This window comes from Camellia sinensis, chromosome 7, assembly GCF_055761805.1.
Source record: "Camellia sinensis isolate YWXY chromosome 7, ASM5576180v1, whole genome shotgun sequence".
NCBI classification, from domain to species: domain Eukaryota; kingdom Viridiplantae; phylum Streptophyta; class Magnoliopsida; order Ericales; family Theaceae; genus Camellia; species Camellia sinensis.
This window is the reverse complement of record NC_138967.1, coordinates 134,690,139-134,715,309: the sequence shown is the minus strand read 5'-3', so window position 1 is coordinate 134,715,309 and position 25,171 is coordinate 134,690,139. Positions and strand designations below refer to the sequence as shown.

At 36.5% G+C, this 25,171-nt stretch overlaps 2 protein-coding genes across 7 annotated transcripts in view; both read left to right on the top strand.

Moving 5' to 3' along the window:
• The window catches only part of LOC114274218 (cellulose synthase-like protein H1), a 30,517-nt gene extending 5,705 nt beyond the window's left edge, over nt 1–24,812 (top strand). Inside the window, exons 3-10 of one of the 5 annotated variants that reach the window (XM_082879418.1) lie at nt 1,414–2,692; nt 4,663–4,788; nt 5,733–5,849; nt 7,194–7,406; nt 8,611–8,722; nt 8,832–9,019; nt 22,908–23,258; nt 24,129–24,812. In XM_082879418.1, the coding sequence (XP_082735544.1) occupies nt 1,760–2,692; nt 4,663–4,788; nt 5,733–5,849; nt 7,194–7,406; nt 8,611–8,722; nt 8,832–9,019; nt 22,908–23,258; nt 24,129–24,671 (2,583 nt within the window). In that variant the 5' untranslated portion in view covers nt 1,414–1,759 and the 3' untranslated portion in view covers nt 24,672–24,812. Of the gene's footprint in view, nt 1–1,413; nt 2,693–4,662; nt 4,789–5,732; nt 5,850–7,193; nt 7,407–8,610; nt 8,723–8,831; nt 9,020–22,907; nt 23,259–24,108 lie in introns of all 5 variants that reach the window. The other 4 variants (XM_082879421.1, XM_082879420.1, XM_082879422.1 and 1 more) reach the window with 4 other exon arrangements.
• LOC145795326 (uncharacterized) lies at nt 19,308–22,192 on the top strand. Of its 2 annotated transcripts, XM_082879424.1 has the most exons (4): nt 19,308–20,303; nt 20,414–21,225; nt 21,323–21,441; nt 21,533–22,192. In XM_082879424.1, exons 2-4 carry the CDS (start codon nt 20,754–20,756, stop codon nt 21,995–21,997), a joined length of 1,056 nt encoding a protein of 351 aa, XP_082735550.1. In that variant the 5' UTR covers nt 19,308–20,303; nt 20,414–20,753; the 3' UTR covers nt 21,998–22,192. The 2 variants fall into 2 exon arrangements, with proteins under 2 accessions (XP_082735550.1, XP_082735549.1); XM_082879423.1 differs by having other exon boundaries at nt 19,308–21,225.
• Nucleotides 24,813–25,171: the final 359 nt, after the last annotated feature.

Genomic DNA, 25,171 nt, shown 5'->3' with positions numbered 1-25,171 from the left:
TTCCCGTAGCAACTCTTACCGTTCTAGGACTCCGTTTAAACCAATGCCTGCTCAACGCACTGCTACTGCTGCCTCCGAGGATTTACCTTCCTCTGTCCCTATAGATCCTTCTACTCTAGTCTTCTCTCACACAGATGTCGAAGCCATGTTTTAACATTTTTGGTAGAATTCTGGTACTCCTCCATCTACTGCTTCGTCTGTCACCGCCAAGGTTTTAAAAAGCGGCCGCAACCGTTACGTAACGCCGTTACGTAACGGTTTTGGCGGTTACCGCCACCCGTTACGGCCGCTTTTGCAGTGTGATTGAGATTCACAGGTGTGTCGGCCGCAGCGGCTGCCGTAGCAGTCGTAACAGGCCGTTACGGCTGTTACAGCACCGTTACGTAACGGTTCCAAACTGTTTCTTCCGAAAAAACACACAAAAAAAAAAGCTAAAAATGAGGGAAGAGGGATAGAGAGAAGAGAGAAGATAAAGAAAGAAAATGGAGGAGCAAGAGATAGAGAGAGAGAAGAGGAAAGATGAAGAACATGTTATTAATTTGTTGAAACTGTAAGACCTATGCTATTCTATTCAGCTGCTATCACTAAACCATTTTGTTTGTGTGTGTCTATCTATATATTGTTTGAAAATAATAATAATAATAATAATAATAATAATAATAATAATAATAATAATAATAAGTGTGGTCATTATCTATTGTCATTATCTATTTGGCTTGGTTAAAATATGTATATATATATATATTTAGGCTCTTATTTATTCTCTTACTTTTGTCATTGTTTATTTTATGTATAATAGTTAGTGATTGATTTTTTGTATAATATAAAGTCATTAATTATTAAAATAAAATGTAAAAAACTCAGTTTATAGTGATTTAAAAATATGAAATATATTGCATCATACTTAAAAATTTACAAAAATTGATCAATATTTATTTTTAACCCAATAAATATGATCATGGAAAAAAAATATGCGTATCGGTAAGTTTTTTTCAAATTGTGCGAAAAATAAAAAAATTCACGGTTCCGGTTACCGCAACCGTTACACTACGGCCTTTACACCCCGCAACCGCAACCGCGTCACCGCCACCGTTACGGCGACCGCAACCGCTTTTCAGAACCTTGGTCACCGCAGGTAACACTTCTTGGTATTTTGACTTTGCTTGTTGTAATCACATGACCTTTGACCCTACTATTTTTACTCCTCTCTCTTCTATTCCTCATGTTCCTTTTATCTATACTGCTGATGGGTCTCTTCTGTCTGTAAGTCATGTTGGTTCTGTTTCCATCCCTCACTTATCTTTATTTCATGTATATCTTATGCCTGCTCTTACTTTAAATCTTATCTTTATTAGTCAATTATGTGAGCATGGTCTAACTGTTACTTTTTTCCATACTGGTTGTTTGGTGCAGGACCCTCGGACCGGGCAAACTCTTGGGATAGGCCGTAAACATGGACGTCTCTACGAACTCATCCATCTTCATGTTCCAGATTCCTCTCAGATCACCGCTCCTACCACTGCTTCTCCTTTATCTCCTTTTCAGCTTTGGCACTGTCGTTTAGGCCATCTTTCTGTTGGTCGTTTAAAATCTTTAATTTCTAGTGGTCATTTAGGTCCTGTAAGTTCTAATGCTTTAGATTGTGTCCTGTCAACGTGCCAAACAACTTGCTTTTTCGTTTAATAAAAGTGACTCTGTTTCTCTTGCACCATTTGATCTTATCCATTCTGATATTTAGGGACCCTCTCCTACTCCCACTATGGGCGGCGCCCGCTATTTTGTTGTTTTTATAGATGATTTTTCCCGTTTTACATGGTTGTTTCTTATGAAAAATCGCTCTGAGCTCAAACAACTTTATTACAATTTTGCTGCAATGGTTAAAACACAATTTTCTAAAACTATTAAGCTTTTTCGCTCCGACAATGCCATGGAATATAAAGATTTTGACTTTCTTTCATTCCTTCAGAGTCATGGTACTCAACCTCATCGTTCCTGTCCCGGTACGTCTCAACAAAATGGACGTGCTGAACGGAAACATCTGCATATTCTCGACACTACTCGCGCTCTCCTTCTGTCTTCCTCTTGTTCGGAACATTTTTGGGGCGAGGCAGCTCTCACTGCTGCTTACACTATCAATTGTATCCTTACACCTGTCATTCATAATCACACTCCTTATGAGCGTCTGCATGGCACCTGTCCCCCTTACACTAACCTTAGGGTCTTTGGCTCTGCCTGTTTTGTTCTTCTCCAACCTCATGAACGTACCAAACTTGAATCTCGTTCCCACCTTTGTTGCTTCTTGGGGTATGGTATTGAACATAAGGGGTATCGTTGTTGGGATCTTTTCTCCCAACGACTTCGTATCTCTCGTCATGTGGTCTTTTGGGAACACAAAATATTTTCTTCTCTCTCTCTCTTCCGTTTGTCCGTTCCCTCACCCTCTCTGTTTTTTACTGACCTTTCCACAGATCTATTTTCTGATGAGCTTACTTCACCGCCCCTGCCAGACTCTCTCGAGTTTTCTGATACACTTACTCTACCGCCCCTGCCAGCCTCTCTCGAGATAGCCTTGCCTACTGGTCTGTCCCATGCACCTGCTCGCTCTGATGGTCCTGCTCTTGCTCTCTCGGGATCCTGTCCTCCTGTTGTGTCTCTTCCTCTGGCTCCTCCTCCCTCTGCTCGACCACACCGGGTAACCCAACCTTCTACTTGTCTTCGTGACTTTATTGTTAGTTCTACTGCTTTTTCTACTTATGAACCGACCTCCTATCGTGAGGCTCGCTCTAATCCTCTTTGGCAGCATGCTATGACTGATGAATTGCAGGCTTTAGACAAAACTCATACTTGGGACATTGTTGATCTTCCTCCTGGCAAGACTATCATTGGCTGCAAATGGGTATACAAAAACAAGACTTGTTCTGATGGATCTATTGAGCGCTACAAAGCCCGTCTTGTTGCCAAAGGCTTCAACCAAGATTATGGTATTGGCTATGAGGAGACCTTTGCTCCTGTTGCTCGTCTCACCTCTGTTCGTAGCTTGATTGTTGTTGCTACCACCCTACAATGGGATCTTTTTGAACTGGACGTGAAAAATGCTTTCCTTAATGGTGTTCTTCTCGAGGAGGTCTACATGCAACCTCCCCCTAGGTCAACTTATCCACCTCATAAAGTCTGTAAACTTCAGCGTGCTTTATATGGTCTAAAACAAGCTCCCCCGCGCTTGGTTTGCCAAGTTCAGCTCTACTATTCATGAATGTGGTTTCACCTCCAGCTCTTATGATACTGCTCTTTTTATTCGGAAAACAGCTCAAGGGACCACCCTGCTTTTGCTTTATGTGGATGATATGATTATCACCGGTGATGATTTCGATGGTATTCTTCGCCTTAAACAGTTTCTTAGCCATCATTTCGAGATGAAAGACCTTGGTTCTCTCAGCTATTTCTTGGGTCTTGAAATCTTTCATGATTCTACGGGTTCTTTTCTCTCTCAGGCTAAGTATACCTCTGATCTTCTTACACGTGCTGGTCTTACGGATTGCAAGACTGCCTCCACTTCTCTGGAGTCTCAGAGTCGTCTTACACCTCTTGATGACACTCTTCTCTCTGATGCTACCCTATATCGTCAGCTGGTTGGCAGCGTTGTCTATCTCACTGTTACTCGTCCTGATATTGCCTATGCCGTTCATATTGTCAGCCAGTTTATGTCGGCTCCTCGTACCCCTCATTATGTTGCCTTAGTTCGTATCCTTCGGTATCTCAAAGGCACCCTGTTTCATGGTCTTCATTATTCCGTCTGCTCATCTCTCCAGCTTCGTGCTTTCTCCGATGTTGATTGGGCTGGAGATCCTACTGACCGTCGCTCTACTACTCGATTCTGCTTTTTTCTGGGTGATTCTCTTATTTCTTGGCACAGCAAGAAACAATCTCTTACTGCTCGTTCCAGTACTGAGGCTGAATACCGTGCTCTTGCTGATACTACTCAGGAGCTTCTCTGGCTTCGTTGGCTTCTTGATGACATGGGTGTTACCCCCTCTGGTGCTACTGATCTCTTTTGTGACAATCACAGTGCTCTTCAAATTGCTCACAATGATGTTTTTCATGATCGCACCAAGCACATTGAGATTGACTGCCATTTTATTCGTCAACACGTCACTCGTGGTACTGCCCATCTCCATCCGATCTCTTCTGTTGATCAACCTGCTGATATCTTCAGCAAAGCTCATTCTCCTGGCTGCTTCGTTGACCTTGTTTCCAAACTCCAGTTAGTTGATGTTTGTTCTCTTTGAGCTTGAGGGGGGCTGTTCATATATAATGTATATATTATATTAATGTATAATATATTAATACTGCTAGCTATAGGACAGAGCATAGGATTCTTATTCTTCTTTCGGCTGCTTTTGGCTGTTTTCTCTTTTATATGTTTTCTCTCATAATGATGTTGTATAGCAGCTCCTATATATGGAGCCTCTTCTTACATTTTCAATATATATTGAACAACAAAGCTTATTCACTCTTTCAATATCACACTCTCATCATATTTTACATTCCTTACTTTTTTTGTGAATCAAATTTGTTTAGAGATAGAGATAAAAGTTGTTGCAGATGATTCATGACTGACAAAAATGTACAAAACAATGTTTGTCTTCATATATATGTTTGCAGGATGAGTATGAAAAGCTTAGCCAAAAAATTGAAGATGCTTCCAAAAGGTCCCAACCTTGTGAACTTACGGGCGACTTTGCTGATTTCACAAATATACAACGCAAAAACCACCCCACTATAATTAAGGTATTTCATCACTCCAATATTACTACATTATAAATGAAAGGTAAATTACATATAATTAGTCCTATCGTTTAACTAAAATATCATTTTAGTTTTTATTGCTTTAATTTCAGTAATTTGATTCCTATATATTTTAAATTTTGTCGCAATGTGATCTTTTTGTCACTTACCGTCAGAATCTAAAATGGAAAAAGTCCATGTGTAAAATTAGAGAAATCAAAATGAAATTCAAACTAAACTACAAGGTCACTAGTAAAATATATTCATTACATTGGTGATTCCTACACTTTGTTTTAAATTCAATTTTGGTTCGTTTAGTTTTGCATGTGATTTTTGTTTTTTTTCAAGATGTTAACAACGTATGATAGAGGAATTATATTGCAATAAAATTGAAAGTGCAAGGACTAAATTATTCAAAATGAAATTACGAGGGTCAAAGTAAAATGTCATTCAAACTAGAGGGACAAATGATATATGATTTATCCTAAAATAAATTTGAATTACACATGATATTTGGGCAAATTACGACGGTAGTCCTTGTACTTTGATTTCTATAATTACAATTGACTTGATTTTGATCTTGAATTTAGGCTTTTATTTCAATTTGGTTCAAGTAATTACAACTCTTAATATTTTTATATGGAAAATATACACATAAATGACATGTGTTATATTTTTAAGACTAAAATTATAATTTACTCAATTTAGTTAGTTGACCTCAACCAATTTAATCATTTTCTGTTGAAAACACTAACGATATTATTAATTGGAACAAATTAACAAAAAATTTAAAATTAAAGGTTAAAATTAAACCAATTAAAAGTGTAGAAATCAAAATGATACAAGAAACAAAATATAAGAATAACCGATATAATTTTCCTTTAATATTTTGATGTAAAATTTTAAATAAAAATTCTAAATGTATAGTATTAAATGTTAATTTGAAGGTTATATGGGAGAACAAGGAAGGAGTATCCAATGGAGTGCCACATGTTATCTACGTATCCAGAGAGAAGCGTCCAAAGCATCTACATCATTTCAAGGCTGGCGCTATGAATATTCTGGTATGAGAAGTTTCTCACGACAACAAAGTTTTACATTATGGGAACTTCCATACCTACGCACTTTAATGATCCATCCATCTTTTTTTTTTTTTAATATATAAAAATAATTTATTCACACAATTTCATCCCCAAATCCCTTGAATGATATGACAAGTAAAATTTTAAATTTTGGCTCATACTTTAACATATAATAACTGTGTAAACTTACATCCTCTCTTACCACATCATTTGAAAAAGTTTGGAATGAAAGAATTATATGGATGTAACATTACTATTTTTCTTAAACACAAATATGATTAAATTATAATTTATAGGGTAAACTATCAATAAGTCGTAATAATTAAATTTAATTCTCATCAGGTCCTATTGAAAATAAGTCCGAATAAAATTGGTGGTAAAAATATTTTTTTGTAATGATTTTTTGTATATGTTGTTGAAAATTAACAATTAGTGACTTTTTTTGTTACGAGTTTTATATACGTCACTAAAACTTACAATTAGTAACGTTTTTCTTTGACGAATTTCTCAAACTATCGTTGAAAGTTACAAATTAGTGACATTTTTTTATGATGATTTTTTTAAATTGTTGTTAAAACTTATAATTAGTGACATTTTTTGTAACAATTTTCAAACTGCACTGAAAATTAATAATTAGTGACGTTTTTTAATAGTATTTGATAAAAAATACCATTAATTATCATAAGATTTATTAGATAATAAGTTCACCTATTAAGACTAACACGTAAGCTTTCCTAATTTTTATAATCAATAATTTATACAGAGACTCCTAATAATTTGCCCATGAACCAAAGCATCTTTCATTCTGGGCAAAACTGCCAATCCGTATGAGATTAGTAAAATGTTAACCAAAAGGTGAGAATCCTTTTAGAGTACAATTTTTACTGGGAAATTACCCCTCAATGGTAATTTGAAAATTTTATTACAAATATATGAAAAATTTTATAATTTTAATTATTAATATTGATAAAGTTTACTACTGATTTGTAATTATTTTTCAAAATTTACCCTGATTTAAAATTCTTCCAATTTTTACTGTATTTTTTTATACAAGAAAAAGTTGCATCCCATGTTTTTGTAAATATTTTCAGTCAAATAAGCCGTACGGAGTTTCCTCTTCATTCTTTAAGCATAGGGCAAATATTTACCAAATGTGAGGATCATTGTGGGGTGCAACTTTTGCATACAAAAAGAGTTGCCCTCAATCTATTTGCAATTATTTTTATCAAATTGGTTAATCTATATAATTTCTTCTTAAACATATCCCTCTCCCCATATATATATATATTGTTATTTATGCAAATAATTGTACAATGATATGAACAGACAAGAGTATCAGGAGTGATAACAAATGCACCATTCATGCTGAACTTAGACTGTGATATGTACGTTAATAATCCTCAAATAGTGGTTCATGCAATGTGTTTACTGTTGGGAGTCACCGATGAAAGGGACTGTGCATTTGTTCAATCTCCTCAAATCTTCTATGATGGATTAAAGGACGACCCTTTTGGCAATCAAATGGTGGTTTTGTTCCATGTAAGTTAATTTTTTAACCCTTTTTTTTTTTGGGTGAATACAATTTTTAACCTTATACATGCATAATTTATTGTTTTTTTTCCCCTTTTTTTAGTATGTTACATAGAGGCAAAATGTTTTTATTGTCAAAAGTGTTATTATTGTATTTTTAGCAATGAATATAGATATTTAGTGATGAAATTACTATTCTTTTGAAACTAAATTTTTTGTCTCAAAAAATATTCTTTTTTGGACCAAATTATTTTGTCCCTAAAAGTATTTTTATTAGCGACATTTTCAAAATTTTGTTACTAAGCCTTTTTTTTTTAATAACTTTTTCGGAATGCCTTTTTAATGACTATTATCACGACAATAATAATTGTTTCTCAAATATTTTTTGTAACAAAACTTTTACTTATAAGAATAATATAAAAAAAAATTAATTCCTAAAACTGTTACTTCTTGTAACAGAGACTATCCTGTTAGAAAAAATTGAAGTTTTGATCTTCTAGTGAGGTATATTTTTCTGGTCAATTCAGCTGGTTGCAATTGGTTAAATTTGTTTGGTGAAATTTTTCTAGTCAATTGGACGGTATTGTTTGGTTTGTGGGGTCCATCATGGGTTCTATTTTAATAATTCGAACTGTTAATATATAGAATTCGTCGAGTATTATATATTTATAAAAAATCACGTTGATCGGATATCGATACTTATGTGATCAAATCAGTTTTGTATAAAAAAAAAATAAACGGTGAACAAATTAACGGTTGACAAAAAATTGATAAGATGAGATATCTATCGATATCCGATCAACGTGATTTTTACAAGCATATAGTATTTGATGAGTTTTACATATTGAATTGTTTGAATTATCAAAACAAGACCCGTGATGGGCCCCCATAGGCCGAACAGCACCATCCAGTCCAATTAAAGACTAGAGGCAAGGTGCTCGCAATCTTGAAAACAAGTGTTTTTTTATATATATTTTGTGTAAAAGTTATTTTCAAAAATAATTTTTTTGTTGTTTTCTTAAAGATCGGTTGAATTTTTTAAAAAAAAAATTAATAATTCAAAAATAGTTTATCAAACAAGTTTTTTATGTATTTTTAAAAAAGTAAAAAATAAAGCAAAAAATGAAGATATACCAAATAGGCCCTAATTAACAATAATAGCTAGAACTTGTCCCGAATGGCTATTAACAATTCACATTTTGTTTAAAAACAGTATATGGGACATGGAATAGTAGGGATTCAAGGACCCTTCTATGGAGGAACTGGATGTTTTCATAGGCGTAAAGTAATCTATTGTTTATCTCCTGATGACAATGACATTACGAGTGAGTCCCCCAACTTTTTGTTATTTATAATAAATTACAATACATTCTAGTATTTTTCTTCTTTTTATGTGCCTATACTTAGCAAATAAATTTGATTTCTTATTATTAGGAAAATTAAGCAAGGAGGCTTTGCTCGAGACTTTTGGAAGATCAATGGAATTCACCAAATCAGCTGCTAACATATTGTCAGGCCTTAAGACAAGTAGTATTAGTCCTAACAATATTTCAAGTTGCATAGAGACAGCCCACCAAGTTGCTGGTTGTGACTACGAGTATGGTAGCAGCTGGGGCAGAGAGGTTAGTACTATCATTTCATCTTTTTTCCATAAACACGAAGTACAAGAAATTATAGACTGGACCTTTCAATCCAGCTCGTAGATTTTAGTGTGCAAATCAATCGTTAAAAAATCATATTGATTTGGTAATCTCAGTTATATAATTATATCATATTTATTTAAAACAAAATATATTTAGTTTTTTATTTTTATAAATAAACTACACACTAAAATCTAAAAAATAAACAAAATACATCATTGATGTGGGGCATGTGAAGAATCTCACTGATTGAGCCAGATTGTTCAATTAGTGGCGTGGAGAGAAACGGTAATCAAAATAAAAAAGTGGCAAGGTTATAAGTTTACATATATCATTAAGTTTGCCTAAATAGAAACATGTACAAGTTAAACATATATTTCTTAGGCGTAATTTGAGTCACATATAAAAGGTAGATAAGATGGATTGTTATGTTCTCTATTATATCATCTAGTGGTTATGCAAAATCACTTTAATAATTATAATGACTTTTTTTTTTTAAATTTAAAATAATGATAACTTTTTATTTTTATTTTGTAATCATTAACTATGAGGGATAATATCTCAGGTGGGGGTTAATTTGATTGTTTGTTACTCCTCTGTCTGGTTTTTTTTTTTTTTTTTTTTTTTTTTTTTTTTTTTTTTTTTGTAGTTAGTTTCTCACCAATTTTTTGGCTTGAGTTAGCATATGATTTTGCATATCTGTTGACTTTTTTGGCTTTCGAAGGTTAATATTGTAATTTTAAGCATGTCAGTAAGGATCAATCAATCCTTACAGAAGATTAATTGCCAATCAATTATCAGACGATTGTGTTTCAGTTCTTTTAGCCTCAATGAAGAGGACTTTTACTGGTAGCTTGTTTAAGAGAATTTAGTAAATAACAATTAAATGAAGAACAATTGCAGCATTTCATTAAATAAAAATGAAAAACTTACAATAATCTGATCCAGCCTCGTAGAGGTTTACAGCAACAAGATATTCGAAACTACTCCTACGAATAAAGTGCAATACAAGAATTTAAAGTGCAGAAATGTAAAAACCAGAAGGAAAATAAAGTAGATAAAAATTTATTTTTGGATTTGAGTCTGCAGCCCTCTTTCTAGGGCCTTCTCTGCTATTTATACTTAATGATAACCATCGAAATGAACTTCTAACCGTCGAAACATCCCTCCATGATCGCTGATCATGCTCTCTCACAGTTAGCTCCATTACACCATGTCTGCAGTTAGACTTCCCTCCTAATTTTGAATTTGAACCCTGTGAGTAACCGTTAGGTCACATCACCTTATATCCCTCGGTCATTCCAGTGCTATGCAGACCCATTATTACTAGTATGGGTTGACACGTGTCTGACTATGGTTGGCGATTTATATTACCTTCCCAAATTGCCCTTCTCATTCCACGTGTTGAATCGTGATTGGCTTATACAATTTATACAGCCAACATTACCTCCCGCACTAATATACCCAATACTTGGTGATATTAGTGGATCAAAACACTTCATCCACGTCCTAGAACGTGCATGGGTTTCACATCTTCTTAGAACTGCAACTGGCTGCATTAAATTGTTTTCTACACCTTGAACATTTCCCATTATCTGAGCATTCGAAAGGACTGATACAGCTCGCATGGCCAAACAAACTTTCTTTGACATAGATCGAGCATACGAGGAGTTGTGAGATAATAATGTTTGCCGTCGAAAGAATTTCTATGCATTTATTAGTCACTCCTATCCATCTCCCTATATGCAAATCATGGAGGCGTTTGCAAACTATCGACCTTTGGATTACGAACTTATTGTTCATAATTCTCTAGCTCAAAACTTCGCAAACATGGATATTGTAAGCTCTTCTTCTAACCAAAAACCTTCTGCGTGGGATGAGGCTGTAGCTTCTTCTTCTTTTTCTAAGACTTCTGGCTGGGGAGGTTGGCCAGAACCTGAGGAACCCAAGCTGAGAGAGCGCATTAATCATCACTTCGTCGAATTCGTTGATCTTCCATCTTTTCCTCCTTTTGTTCGGAGCTCGGTGGTTTACCCATATGTATCCATCAATCGCACGACACAGTTTAGAAGACAACAATTGGTATCAGAGCTTGGGTTGTGAAAAATCGAATTTTTTCCGAAAGTGCCCAGATTTCGAAATGCTCGAAATCAACTTTTGAGCACACCAGGAGCAAGAACTCCAGGAGAGGAGTCCAGAACAGCAAAAACCAAGCCCAGAAGAGGCTCCACCTGCTCTCACGCGCCGTCTGAAGAAGGAGAGTGAAGCCCACTCTCCACACGCGCTGCCACGCGCCGTATAGCCACCGGCGCGTCATCACACTCGCAGTCACGCGCCCTTACGCGCGGCGCAAGAAAGAAGGCGACTGAGTAACGCGCGTGTAATCCACGCGCCAGCCACGTCAGCCGCTGCGCAGACGCCAAGTCAGTGCCACGCAGACACCACGTCATCGACGCGTCAGCCCACGTGTCCTGCTACGTCATCGTAGAGCCGTTGACCGAGCTTTCCCGCCGTTGACCACGCTGCCTGCGCCGTTGACCGCGCTGTTGACCAAGCCGTTGACCAGTCGTTGACTAGCTATTGATTGGGTAATTATCCGGTGCATCTCAGACGCACCAGATTCGGCAGATCTGAACCATTGAAAACATTTTGACCAATTCTAAGTCATTCGAAGTTCGTTTTTGACGATCCAATAGTGTTTTCCAACTATTTGGAGTATTCCGGACACATCCGTACGGTCAGATTTTTGAGTTGGAGTTTCTAAAAAAAAAAAACAGTTTAATGGCAGAATCTACAGAGACCAGATCAACCGAGTCCGTGAGTAAGCTAGCGAGTACAAGCAACTCTAGGCATTGGACCCCGGTGTCCCATGCTAAGTTCGAGGTAGAGAAGTTTGATGGAAGCAGCAACTTTGGCATGTGGAGATGCGAAGTTAAAGATATGCTTGTCCAGATGAACCTGCACTTCACTCTGGGAGACAAACCAGATGACCTGGACGGGATAGATTGGGAGAAGGTGAATCTCCTGGCCTGCAGTTCCATCCGACTTTGCCTTGCAAAAGAGGAGAAGTACGCCTTCACAGAATATGATATTGCGAAGGACCTTTGGAAGGCGTTGGAAGATAAATTCATGACAAAGAGCATTGAGAACCGGCTCTACTTGAAGAAGAGGTTGTTTCGTTTTGACTACAAGAAAGGTATTTCGATGAACGAACACCTAAATAACTTACAACAAAATTCTTGCCGATTTGAAAATTTTGGATGATCACATTGGTGATGAAGACAAAGCACTGTTATTGTTGAATTCCTTGCCTGACTCATATGATCATCTCACTACCACTTTACTGTACGGTAAAGAGAAGATCAAATATGTTGATGTTGCAAACGCCTTAGTAAACAATGAGTTCAGAAGGAAAGATAAGGCTGCAAATAGGGACTCAGCATCCGAGGCATTGACAGTCAAAGGCAGAACAAATAACAGGAGATATGCAGGGTGAGGAAAGTCTCGCTCAAAATCCGGAGGGAAATCATCAGACAGAAGACGTCTTGCAAAAGACGAGTGTGCTGTCTGTCACCAGAAGGGGCATTGGGCAAAAGATTGTCCCAATAAAGACAAGAAAGAAAAAAGGTGAATGTTGCACGAGATGGAGATAATGGTGAAGGAGCAGCCTTCACAGTTTCATCATACGGCCAGTCTGATGAATGGATTATAGATTCCGGATGTTCCTACCACATGTGTCCGAACAAGCAGTGGTTCTCGAGCTTACGAGAGTTCGAAGGAGGAGTTGTGCTGATGGGCAGCGACCAAGCTTGCCAGACAAAGGGGATTGGAACAATTCGACTGAAGATACATGATGGAACGATCAGAATTCTTGAAGATGTTCGGTATGTACCGGATCTGACAAAGAATCTCATCTCAGTAGGAGTTTTAGACTCCAAAGGCTACAGAGTAACCATGGAAGGTAGAGTCCTCAAAGTTGTTCGAGGAGCATTTGTTGCAATGAAAGGTACTCGATAGGGAAATTTATATTTCCTAGACGGCTCTACAGTCACAGGGAGAGTGCTGTCTCCACCAGCTCAGAAGATGATGCATCAGACACTTCTAGACTTTGGCACATGCGCCTAGGGCATGTCGGAGAGAAGGCTTTACAAGGGTTGGTAAAGCAAGGCCTGTTGAAAGGCGCCAAAACAGGGAAGCTTGAGTTCTGCGAGCATTGTGTACTGGGAAAGCAAACAAGAATTAAGTTTGGTACTGCTATTCATCGTACCAAAGGGATTCTAGACTACGTTCACACCAACGTATAGGGCCCTTCCAAGAGTGCTTCGTTGGGAGGTAAACACTACTTTGTGTCGTTCATTGATGATTTCTCAAGAAGAGTTTGGATTTACACAATGAAGCACAAAGATGAAGTCTTAGACATCTTTCTTATGTGGAAGAAGATGATTGAGACCTAGACAGGCAAAAAGATCAAGAAGCTCAGATCTGACAATGGTGGGAAATACACATCAGATTCCTTCTTTGAGGTTTGCCAGAATGCAGGGATAGTGAGACATTTCACAGTTTCTGGAACACCGCAGCAAAATGGAGTTGCAGACGCATGAACCGCACTTTGGTGGAGAAAGTCCGGTGTATGCTGTCACATTCTAGATTGAGCAAGGCATTTTGGGGCGAGACATTGAACTATGCTCGTCATCTTGTCAACAGACTATTTACTGCAGCACTAGATGGCAAGACTCCCATGGAGGTATGGTTAGGAGTGCCAGCTACTGATTATAATCAGTTACGTATCTTCGGATGTCCAGCTTATTTTCATGTTACAGAATCTAAGTTGGATCCAAGAGCCAAGAAAGCCATCTTCTTGGGCTTTAGTGACGGTGTCAAGGGATACAGACTCTGGTGCCCTGAATCAAAGAAAGTTGTCACCAGAAGAGACGTTACCTTTGATGAGTCTATAATGCTGACGCAGCTAAATCCTCAACAGAATGAAGCATTGAAGAAGTCAGTGCAGGTGGAGTTTGACACTCCGGCAAAGACTAGTTAGCCAATCAACCATCCTGAAGAAGTTTCAGTTGACAACTCTGAAGAAGACTCTGAAGAGAGTTTAGATGAAAATGAAGATCCAAAGGCCCTACAACAGTCAGAACCCATTGCAATCAGAAAAGGCAAAAGGGTTACTAAGCGACCTAGTTGGATGACCGATATGGTAGCCTATGCACTTCCAATCATTGAAGACAATGTTCCTTGCACTTTCAAAGAAGCCGTGCATCATGCAGAAAGTGTTAATTGGAAGGAGGCTATGGATGAAGAGATCGGGTCACTTCACAAGAACCAGACTTAGGAGTTGGTGCAACTTCCAAAAGGCAAGAAAGCAATTGGGTGTAAGTGGGTTTACACCAAGAAAGAAGGCATCTTAGGCAGAGACAACATCAGATTCAAAGCTAGATTGGTAGCTAAAGGCTATTCTCACCTGTTGTGAAGCACACGTCTATTCGTATCTTGTTAGCTTTGGTTGCACAGTTTGATCTCGAGCTCGCCCAACTCGATGTCAAAACTGCCTTTTTACATGGAGATCTTGAAGAGGAGATATACATGTCCCAGCCAGATGGTTTCAAAGTTGCTGGAAAAGAGAATTGGGCCTGTAAGCTGAACAAATCATTGTACGGGTTGAAGCAATCCCCGAGATAGTGGTACAAAAGATTTGATCGGTTCATGATAGAAAAAGAATACACAAGAAGTCAATTTGATCATTGTGTATATTTCCGTAAGCTTCTCGACGGTTCCTTCATCTATTTGCTCTTATATGTAGATGATATGCTGATTGCATCTAAGAGCAAGGTGGAGATTGACAAACTCAAAGCACAGTTGGCAAGAGAGTTTGAAATGAAGGATTTGGGAGAAGCAAAGAAAATTTTTGGCATGGAGATCAAGAGAGACAGGAAGAAGGGCACGGTTTGTCTGACACAAACCCAGTATCTAAAAAAGGTGTTAGACAGATTTGGCATAAATGGGAAAACCAAAGCTGTGAGTACACCATTGGCCCCTCATTTCAAGCTCAGTGCTTCGATGTCTCCGCGCACAGAAGAAGAACGGAAGCATATGGCACAAGTTCCATATGCAAATGCAGTTGGTGCATTAATGTATGCTATGGTTTGTACAAGGCCTGACATCTCGCATGCTGTGAGTATGGTAAGCAGGTATATGCATGATCCAAGAAAACATCACTCGCAGGCAGTGAAATGGATCCTACGGTACATACATGGCACGGTCAATCTAGGATTGAAGTTCGAAAGAGATAACCGACTCGGACAGAATCTGGTTGGATATGTGGACTCAGATTATGCTGGTGACTTGGACAAACGCCGATCAACAACAGGGTATGTATTTACGTTTGCTAAAGGGTCGCGGTGAGTTGGAGGTCAACGCTTCAGTCAACGGTGGCTTTGTCTACTACAGAGGCAGAGTACATGGTAGTGACGGAAGCCTTTAAGGAAGCTATTTGGCTACACGGGTTAATTGAGGACTTGGGTATTGTTCAGAAGCACGTTGAGGTGTTCTGTGACAGTCAGAGTGCCATTTGTTTGGCAAAGAACCAGGTTCATCATTCCCGCACCAAGCACATTGATGTCCGTTTTCATTTCATCCGAGAAATTGTGAATGAAGGGGATATTTTGCTTAAAAAGATTAGTACTGTAGATAATCCGGCCGATATGCTCACAAAAGTGGTTTCTGGGATCAAGTTCCAAAATTGTTTGGACTTGGTCAACATCTCTCGGAACTAAGCACCTTTGGGTGCAAGGCAGTGTTGATCGATCACTATGGACAGAGGGCAAAGGCATGACAGTCAAGGGCATCTCAGCAGGGGGTGCAGGACATCCAATCAGGAGGTGTCGGATATCTTGGTCGCACAAGTTCAACCATAGCAGATGAAGACATCCGAGACAGGAAGCGTTAAAGAGATCTGTGGGAGATAGGAGTAGAGGCTCTCTCCAAATCAGAAAGTGGTATGAGTTGAGTTGAGGATGTAGGATTTCCTCCTCCTCTTGTATCTTTGGTATATTATCTCTGGCTTCAGGGGATGCAGTGTCTTAGTGAAGAGATGCAGACTACGTTGAATTTGGGCATAACAAGATTAGCAGCAGTGTGTGCAATAGATCACCTCACATGGGTTGAGGGGATGATTTGTTGATATCACCCCATGTGAAGGGGGTGATTTCCTTCCTGTGGGAACACACAAATTAGTTAGCTTTTCTTTGTCCTTCATTGCAGCTGCCAACCGACAAGCCGCCGAAGTTGTTGATCCACCATCGTTGAACAACAGCTAGCCATGTGCAAGGCCAGCCAGCTCCCTCCCTTTATGTGTATAAATAGAGGTAGAAAGAGCAAAGAGATTACAGTGTGTGGTGAGCTTAAGAGAGTTTACAGAGAGAGAGTTTACAGAGAGAGAATACAGAGTGTGTAATTCCATTTCTCAATATAGTGAATTCGTTGCCCGTAGACGTAGGCGACTTGCCGAACCACATTAAATCTCTTGTGTTATTGCTTGTGTGTGTTTCCTAGTGTGCCCCTGATCCACAACACTTAGCCCATGTTAAATATAATGGTTTGTTGGTAGTGTATTTATTTATTTTTTTGGTCATTGTTTTTTGAAAAAACAATAAAATAATTAAATAATTTGAAATTTTGTTTCCAAAATTTTTATTTAGAAATATTATTTTATTTTATTTTTTTGAAAACAACCCATTTTCCAAGAATGTTATTTTTGAATTTTTAAAAATTGTTTTCAAACAAAAATGAAAACAATATAAAAATAATGTGTATTTTCAAATTTTTATTGCTTGTTTTTTTTTTTTGAAACATAAAAAATAAAAACAAGGGAAACGAAAATACAACTCAACATGGTCTTGAAAATAAATGTATTCCTCTCCCTCAATGCACATATAATATTCTTCACGCTGAGTTTGGGCCTATACAAGGCAAATACGATTTTGGGCAGCCCAACTCTCCACACATTTTATATGGGATTGAGATTCTCTCAAAGTCAAAATTTGAACTTAATTATCAGGTAAGAGTACGCGAAGCTGCTTATGAGTATTTTAATAATTTGAATTATTTATGTTGTAGAATTTTTTATATATATTATTTATAAAAAAAATTAGATTTTATCTGATAATTGTAATTTTTTTTATTTTATTACATTTGTCACCAAAAAACAAATGACAAATATATTTTTGAAAATATATCATCTATTTTTTTTATAGATAAATGCAATAAAATTAAAATGTTATGATTATCGCATAGATCTATTTTTTTTTAATTTTTTTATTTTTAAGAATTGATATACAAAGAAGAGTTTACAAAATAAACAGTTTAGATTATCAAAACAAAACCTATAATGGGTCTCACAGCCCTTAATATAATGGTCAAGTTCATATTTTAAACTTAAGAGAATTTCCATCCCTTATATCAGTGTTGTCAAAGTCGCGCCTAGGCGCACGCCTAGGCGCAAGGCGAGTCGAGGCGCACCATCTGCGCCTGTACAGGTACCAGGCGAGGCGGCTTGAGCCAGGCGAGCGCCTTAGCCGCGCCTTGAGCCAGGCGAGAGAGGCGCAAGGCCCTCGCCTAGGCGCGACTGAGCGTTTAATCTGTAGATCAGATCGAACGACTCAGATTCGACTCAGATGAAGCTTTCGAATGGCATAAAATCACAGAGGATCATAACTCATGTACCATATCACCTGAATACGACTCAGATTAACCCTAATCGAAGTCGTCTCTCTCCCTCTTTCGAGCTGCTGGAGCTACGACTGCGACACGAGCTGCGACACGAGCTGGACTTCGACTGCGACACTGATCGACTTCGGCTGAGCAGGTTCGACTCCTTCTTCTTCGTCTTCGACACTGATCCCCTTCTCCTTCTTCTTCGTCTTCGACAGGTCGTCTTCGACTTCGACATTCATATTTTTTTTTTCCTTTTCTTCTTTCTCCTTCGGCTTCGCAGGTTCAGTCCTCTCTTCTTTTTCTTTTTTTTTTTCCTTTTCTTTTTTTTTCAATTATTTGAGTTTATATTTTTTCAACACTGGTTCAACCCATTATGATTATTACATAAATAAATAAATTAATTCATACATACATAAATAAAAAAATAGATACATTACATTACATTCATTATGATTATATTAAAATTGATTCATCATTATACTGAAATTAATTAATTGATCATTAATTAAAAAAAGAAAGAAAATTGATTCATGAGTTAATTAATTCATACATTCATTACAGTACATACATTGAATCATAACATTAATTAATTCATAAATTGATTCATAAGTTAATTAAAAAAATAAAAAATTGATTAATTAATTAGAAAAGATTAATGTGTTGTGATTAATAAGAATTTAATGTGTTGTATGTGTTGTGATTAATGTGATTAATAAGAATTTAATTGATTAATAAAGATTAATCAATTTATCAATTAATCAATTTATTGTGTTGTGATTAATGTGTTGTGATTAAAAAAATAGAAAATTGGTTGATTAATTAATTGATAAATTGATTCATAAGTTAATCAATTTATTAATGTGATGAATTAATAAATTGGTCAAAGTTTTTCTTGAAAAAATAATGTAACATAGGAATTAATGTAATGGAATGTAATGTTCATTAATTAATTAATTGATCATTAATTAAAAAAATAGAAAATTGATTCATGAGTTAATTAATTCATACATTCATTACAGTACATACATTGAATCATAACATTAATTAATTTATAAATTGATTCATAAGTTAATTAAAAAAATAGAAAATTGATTAATTAATTAGAAAAGATTAATGTGTTGTGATTAATAAGAATTTAATGTGTTGTATGTGTTGTGATTAATGTGATTAATAAGAATTTAATAAGAATTTAATTAATTAATAAAGATTAATCAATTTATCAATTAATCAATTTATTGTGATTAATGTGTTGTGATTAAAAAAATAGAAAATTGGTTGATTAATTAATTGATAAATTGATTCATAAGTTAATCAATTTATTAATGTGATGAATTAATAAATTGGTCAAATCAAAGTTTTTCTTGAAAAAATAATGTAACATAGGAATGAATGTAATGGAATGTAATGTACATTAATTAATTAATTCATCATTAATTAAAAAAATAGAAAATTGATTCATACATTACATACATTAATAAATTCATCACATAACATACATTACATTCATTATACTGAAATTGTTTTTCTGTTATTTATTTTTTGTGTTGTGTAGTGAGTACTATTACTAAGTAGAAAATGACATCGGAAAGTAATAGAAAAGATCCGGCGTGGCAATATGCCCATTTGGTGGAGGAGAATAATTTAAACAAGTTTGAGTGTAATTTTTGTGGTAAAGTATCAAATGGAGGTGTTTATCGGGTGAAACAACACCTTGCGGGAGGTTATAGGAATGTTACTGTTTGCCCGAAGTGTCCTTCTCATGTAAGAGAAGAGATTAGAGAGTTCATGTCCAAAAAAAAGACACAAAAAGAAGAAATGAACATGTTGCCTGATTTTGATGACATGGACATGGAAGATGAAGATGATGATGATGATGTTGTTGAGATCAATGTCAATCAACATCGCAAGTTGACAAGTAGTAGCCAAGGTTCATCCAAATCCAAATCCAAATCCAAATAAAAAATGCCAAAGAGAAAAGGGCCTATGGATGTTTACTTCACACCCAATCCTGAATCAGTGGTGAAAAATCGAAGAGACCAAGCAAAAGGGAAACAAACAAAAATTGATGCAAATGACCCTTACAAAAAAGAAATGAGAGCTCGGGCACTGCAAAGATTTGCAAGGTGGATGTATGATGCTGGTATCCCTTTCAATGCAGTAAATTATGAGAGTTTTGGACCAATGATTGAAGCCATTGGCCAATATGGTCCTGGTATGAAGCCACCGACTTACCATGAAGTGCGGGTTACCCAACTCAAAAAAGAAGTGAAACATACTGAAGATTTGATGAAGTATCATAAAGAGGATTGTGCAAAATACGGGTGTTCCATAATGGCTGATGGTTGGACTGATAAGAGAGGAAGGACATTGATTAATTTTTTAGTTAATTGTCCAAGAGGAACTATGTTTGTTGAGTCGGTTGATGCTTCTAGCTATTCCAAGGATGGGCAAAAGTTATTTGAATTACTAGACAAGTTTGTGGAGAAAGTTGGAAAAGAGAATGTCGTGCAAGTTATCACTGATAGCGCTGCAGCTAATGTGTTGGCGGGTAAGAATATTTCCTCATTCCTTACATCAAAATTGTTTACTCATAATTTGTTTTGTATTTAAAATTTAAAAACTTGAAAATAATAATTCTTCATTATTGTTACATTATAGGGAGGTTTTTGGAAGCTAAGTATGAACAGTTGTATTGGACACCATGTGCTGCTCATTGTTTGGACTTGATGTTGGAAGACATTTTCAAGATACCTAGACTGAAAAAGACATTTGAAAGGGGTATTGCAGTACATGGCTACATTTACAATCGGCCTACGTTACTAAACATGATGAGGCGCTATACAAATTTGAAGAATTTGATCAAGCCTGCAAAAACTAGATTTGCAACCGCTTTTTTGACTTTGTCTAGGATGCATCAACAAAAAAACAATTTGAGAAAGATGGTCACCTCCGAAGACGGGACCCAAGCAAATGGGCAAAGGAGCCACAAGGTAAAAGAATGGCACAAACTTTGTTGATGCCTTCATTTTGGAATACTGTTGTGTTTGCCCTTAAGGTCTCGGGTCCTCTTGTCAAAGTGCTTAGATTGGTTGATACTGAGAAGAAACCTCCCATGGGATACATTTATGAGGCAATGGATAGGGCAAAAGAATGCATTGCAAGTTCATTTGATCATAAAGAAGAGAAGTATAATGAAATCTTCGAAATCATTGACAAAAGATGGGATGTCCAATTGCATCGACCTTTACATGCAGCTGCGCATTTTCTTAACCCAGAATTCTTTTACCCAAAAGCGTTAGAGGTGCAAAGAGATCATGAAGTGATGAATGGGTTTTATGAATGCATGCAAAGGTTGGTCCCGGATGTCACTGTTCAAGATTTGATCACTAATGAGATGAGTATTTATATGAAGGCTGAGAGTCTTTTTGGCAAGGCTGTTGCAATTAGGCAAAGAAATACAAGAGCACCAGGTAATATATTATAGACTCATAGAGTTTATTTTGAGTAATACTTTTAGTAAAACTTAATACTTGGTAACAATTATTTCTGACTAGTGGATTATCGCAGCTGATTGGTGGGCATCATATGGTTCTTATACTCCAAACTTGCAAACTTTTGCTATAAAAGTCCTTAGCCTAACATGTAGTTCATCGGGTTGTGAACGAAATTGGAGTGTATTCGAACATGTGAGTATTTAACATTCTAACTAATTTTTTGTTGAATTCAAATTTTTTTTTTCTCATTATATAGAATTTAATATCTTTTTAATACTTGCAGCTTCATAGCAAGAAAAGAAATAGATTGGAACAACAACGTCTCAATGATTTAGTGTATGTCAAATACAATAGAACATTGAGATTTAGGTATGACATGCGCAACACTCTTGATCCCATATCTTTGCAAAATATTGATGAAAGCAATGAGTGGTTGCTTGGGAGGATGGATGGAGAATCAGATGAAGATAATGAGCCTGTGTTTGATGATGATGATGGCTTGACGTGGGCTACTGTTGCTAGAGCTTCTGGAGTAGAAGAAAGTAGCCATGCAAGTAGAGCAACAAGTTCACGCTCAAAGGCACAACCGAGGATATCTAAACCATCAACATTGACTCCACTTCAATTAATAGATGAAGAGGAAGCGGGCTCAGATGACACAGAGGAGGAAGATGTTGAGGGATACAAATCAACTGATGGAGAAGAAGATGATAGTTTGCTTGCCATTGATGTTGAGGATGATGATTGACTGACACCGACCTAACCTACCCTTTCTTTTGATATTGATGTTTTTAAGTGTTAAGTGAAGACATATATTAATATTTGTTGGATATTTATGTTTTGGATGTTTAGTGTTTATGTTTTTATTTTATTGAATGTGGATTATTTGATCTTTGAAAATTGGAATGTTATGTAATATGCACTTTCATGGCTTTGAGAATTATTCTATATTTTGTCTTGAATCTTGATTACTTTTTATTTTTTAAAAAATTGTCTTACTACTATGAATGATTAGTCTATATTAATTTTTCTATTTTTTACGAATACTGTGCGCCTTACTTCAATAAAGCCCGCGCCTCGCCTTGCGCCTTGCGCCTAGGCTCCAAGAGACCTTCGGCGCCTTAGTGCGCCTTGAGCCTTTAAAAACACTGCCTTATATCACTTTCACACAAAAATACCATGCTCCTAAAACATATAGATTCATGAAGCTAGGGCTTGTCTTAAGTTTAAATATGAACTTTACGTAACTTGAATTGAAGGGCCTAAGAGGCCCACAACGGCTTATGTTAAGAACATTCGTACCATTCATTTTGTAGATCCCTCAGTATATATTATTCATGAAAAATTTTAGATTGATTCGATAATCGTAACCTTGTCACCCCAAAGATAGACGACATTTATATATTTTTAAATAGACCTTCCATTTTTTTGGGAGACAAACACAATAAAATGAGAATACTATAATTATCGAATTAAACTTAATTTATTTTATAGATGATGTACACTTAAGATTTTACAAAATGAACTGTTTAGATCATCAAGACAGGACCTGCGACGAGTGTTCTCTCAAGGTCAAATTTGAAATTGAATCCCAACACATTTATCAAATAGAATCATTTTTGCTTTGGTTACTAATAATAATGGCTACTATTGTCCAGGTTGGCTGGATGTATGGATCTACAGCAGAAGATGCCCTTACTGGACTTACCATCCATGGGAGGGGTTGGAAATCTACCTTTTGTTCACCTAACCCACCTGCATTTCTTGGGTGTGCACCCCCAGGTGGACCTGCAACTATGATCCAACAGAAGAGATGGGCTACTGGGCTCCTTGAAGTCTTGTTCACCCCAAAAAACCCTTTTATTCTTACCCTCAATGGGAAGCTCCAGTTCCGCCAATGCTTGGCTTACACGTGGATTATACTATGGGGCCTCCGATCCATTCCTGAGCTATGTTACGCTGCTCTGTCGGCCTACTGTCTCATCACTGACTCACATTTCATGCCCAAGGTGAGGACAAACCACCACCATCTGTTTTACTTTCATGTGGACTCAAATGTATAATTGAGTAAATGAACCCAAAAACCCTTAAATAGGATTAACTCGATCTTTATGAGTTTGGTTAGTTCAGTTTTTGAAGAGGTATTGTTTGGTTGTAAGTCCTGAAATGGTCAATCCAACTAGGTTAGTTTGGTTCACAGATTAACCTCAATCAAATTCGTGTGTGCAATCCTAATTGGTCCTTGCATGTGTTAGCTTTTTCCCTTTTGTTTTCATCACTCACATTAAGAATTGTATCTGTCAATGAAATGTGGCTACATTATTTAAGAGTTTTAACAAGTATTTTTTTTCTTCGAAAAAGTGAAAATTTAGTTGCAATAAATATTGTGAGACAAATTTTGATTATTTAGTTGCAATAAATATTGTAAGATAAATTCTGATCATCGCAAAGGTTGTCGCCAAAGTCGCCAAAAGGCCGTTCTGAGAAAGTCAAATAAAAGATTTTTAGCAGCAAAATGTTAAAAATGTCTATAATAAATGCAAGATAACATTTTGGTCCCAAAAGGATACTAATTCATGACTAGATGTTCAATTTGGTTGCTAAAAATACAATGACACTTTCTTGACAACTAGAATATTTTGTTTTTAAGAAGTAATTTTGTTCCTAAATTTGTATTGCTAAAATCTTAATTTTTATTGCAACCAAATTTATTCTATTTTTTTTTTCAATTGTTCCTCATGCGCATTGGATTCCAAATCCTAGATATTATGTTTGAATATACTTGAATATATTTAGTCGATGATCAGATGATTTAGATCCATCTATTGATGCACACTATTTTTGTTGTTATTGTAACAGCTTAATATTTGTCCATGTAGGTTGGAGAACCAGTCATATTTATACCCATTGCCCTTTTTGCCATATACAACCTCTACACTCTCTCTGAGTACCTTCGCATTGGCCTTTCAACCCGCGCATGGTGGAATAACCAGAGAATTTGGAGGCTAAACACCATGATCGCATGGTCATTTGGAGTCTTAAGTGTTCTGTTGAAACTCTTAGGACAATCAGACGCCATGTTTGAAGTAACACAAAAAGATCAATCAACTAATGTCGATGACAACAATGCCAATGCCAGAAAGTTCACATTCGATGACTCCCCAAGTTTCGTCCTCGGTACCACCATTCTGCTGGTGAACTTGACTGCGTTGGCTATTGGATTGTTAAGGTTCCGATTGCTGGGTGGCGATGGAAATGGGTCCGGGATAGGGGAGTTCATATGTAGTATGTGGGTGGTGCTATGCTTTTGGGCATTTTTGAAAGGGCTATTTGGGAAAGGGAAGTATGGCATTCCCTCATCCATCATATACAAGTCAGGGGCTTTGGCATTATTGTTTGTGCAATTGTGTGAATGGGTCTAAGTTCATACCCTTATATTTTGTTTTGTGCATTTAGCTTTTTCCAATGAAAGCTAAATGGGTTCAATTTGATACTTAGGACCTGAAACTTGAGAAATATGAATTTAAATTTTGAAGTAATAGAAGTGAACCTTTGAAGTACAACTTTTGGTTACTAAAAAGGAAAATGCTAAAAGCATGAAAATTTTCAAGTCGTGTGATTTCTCAATGAAAATGGTATTGAAAATTAAGAAATTCTATAATAATACGCGCACCATTTGTCCCATTTTCATGTACAAAATATGCATTTTGATTTGTTCTATGTTTTGCTGAGCTATGGCATGCTAGTGGATGTCAAATTTCATGACCATAGTTGTACAAAATTTTGGGCTAGTGTGTGATCCATTTCTTTGCATTAAGCACTAGGAGAGAATTTGAAGTATATCACCCAAATCAAGCTATTTTAAGGGAAAAGTTATACAATATTCCATGGGCTTGGCCATGTGTGTCACGTGTCTGAGGCC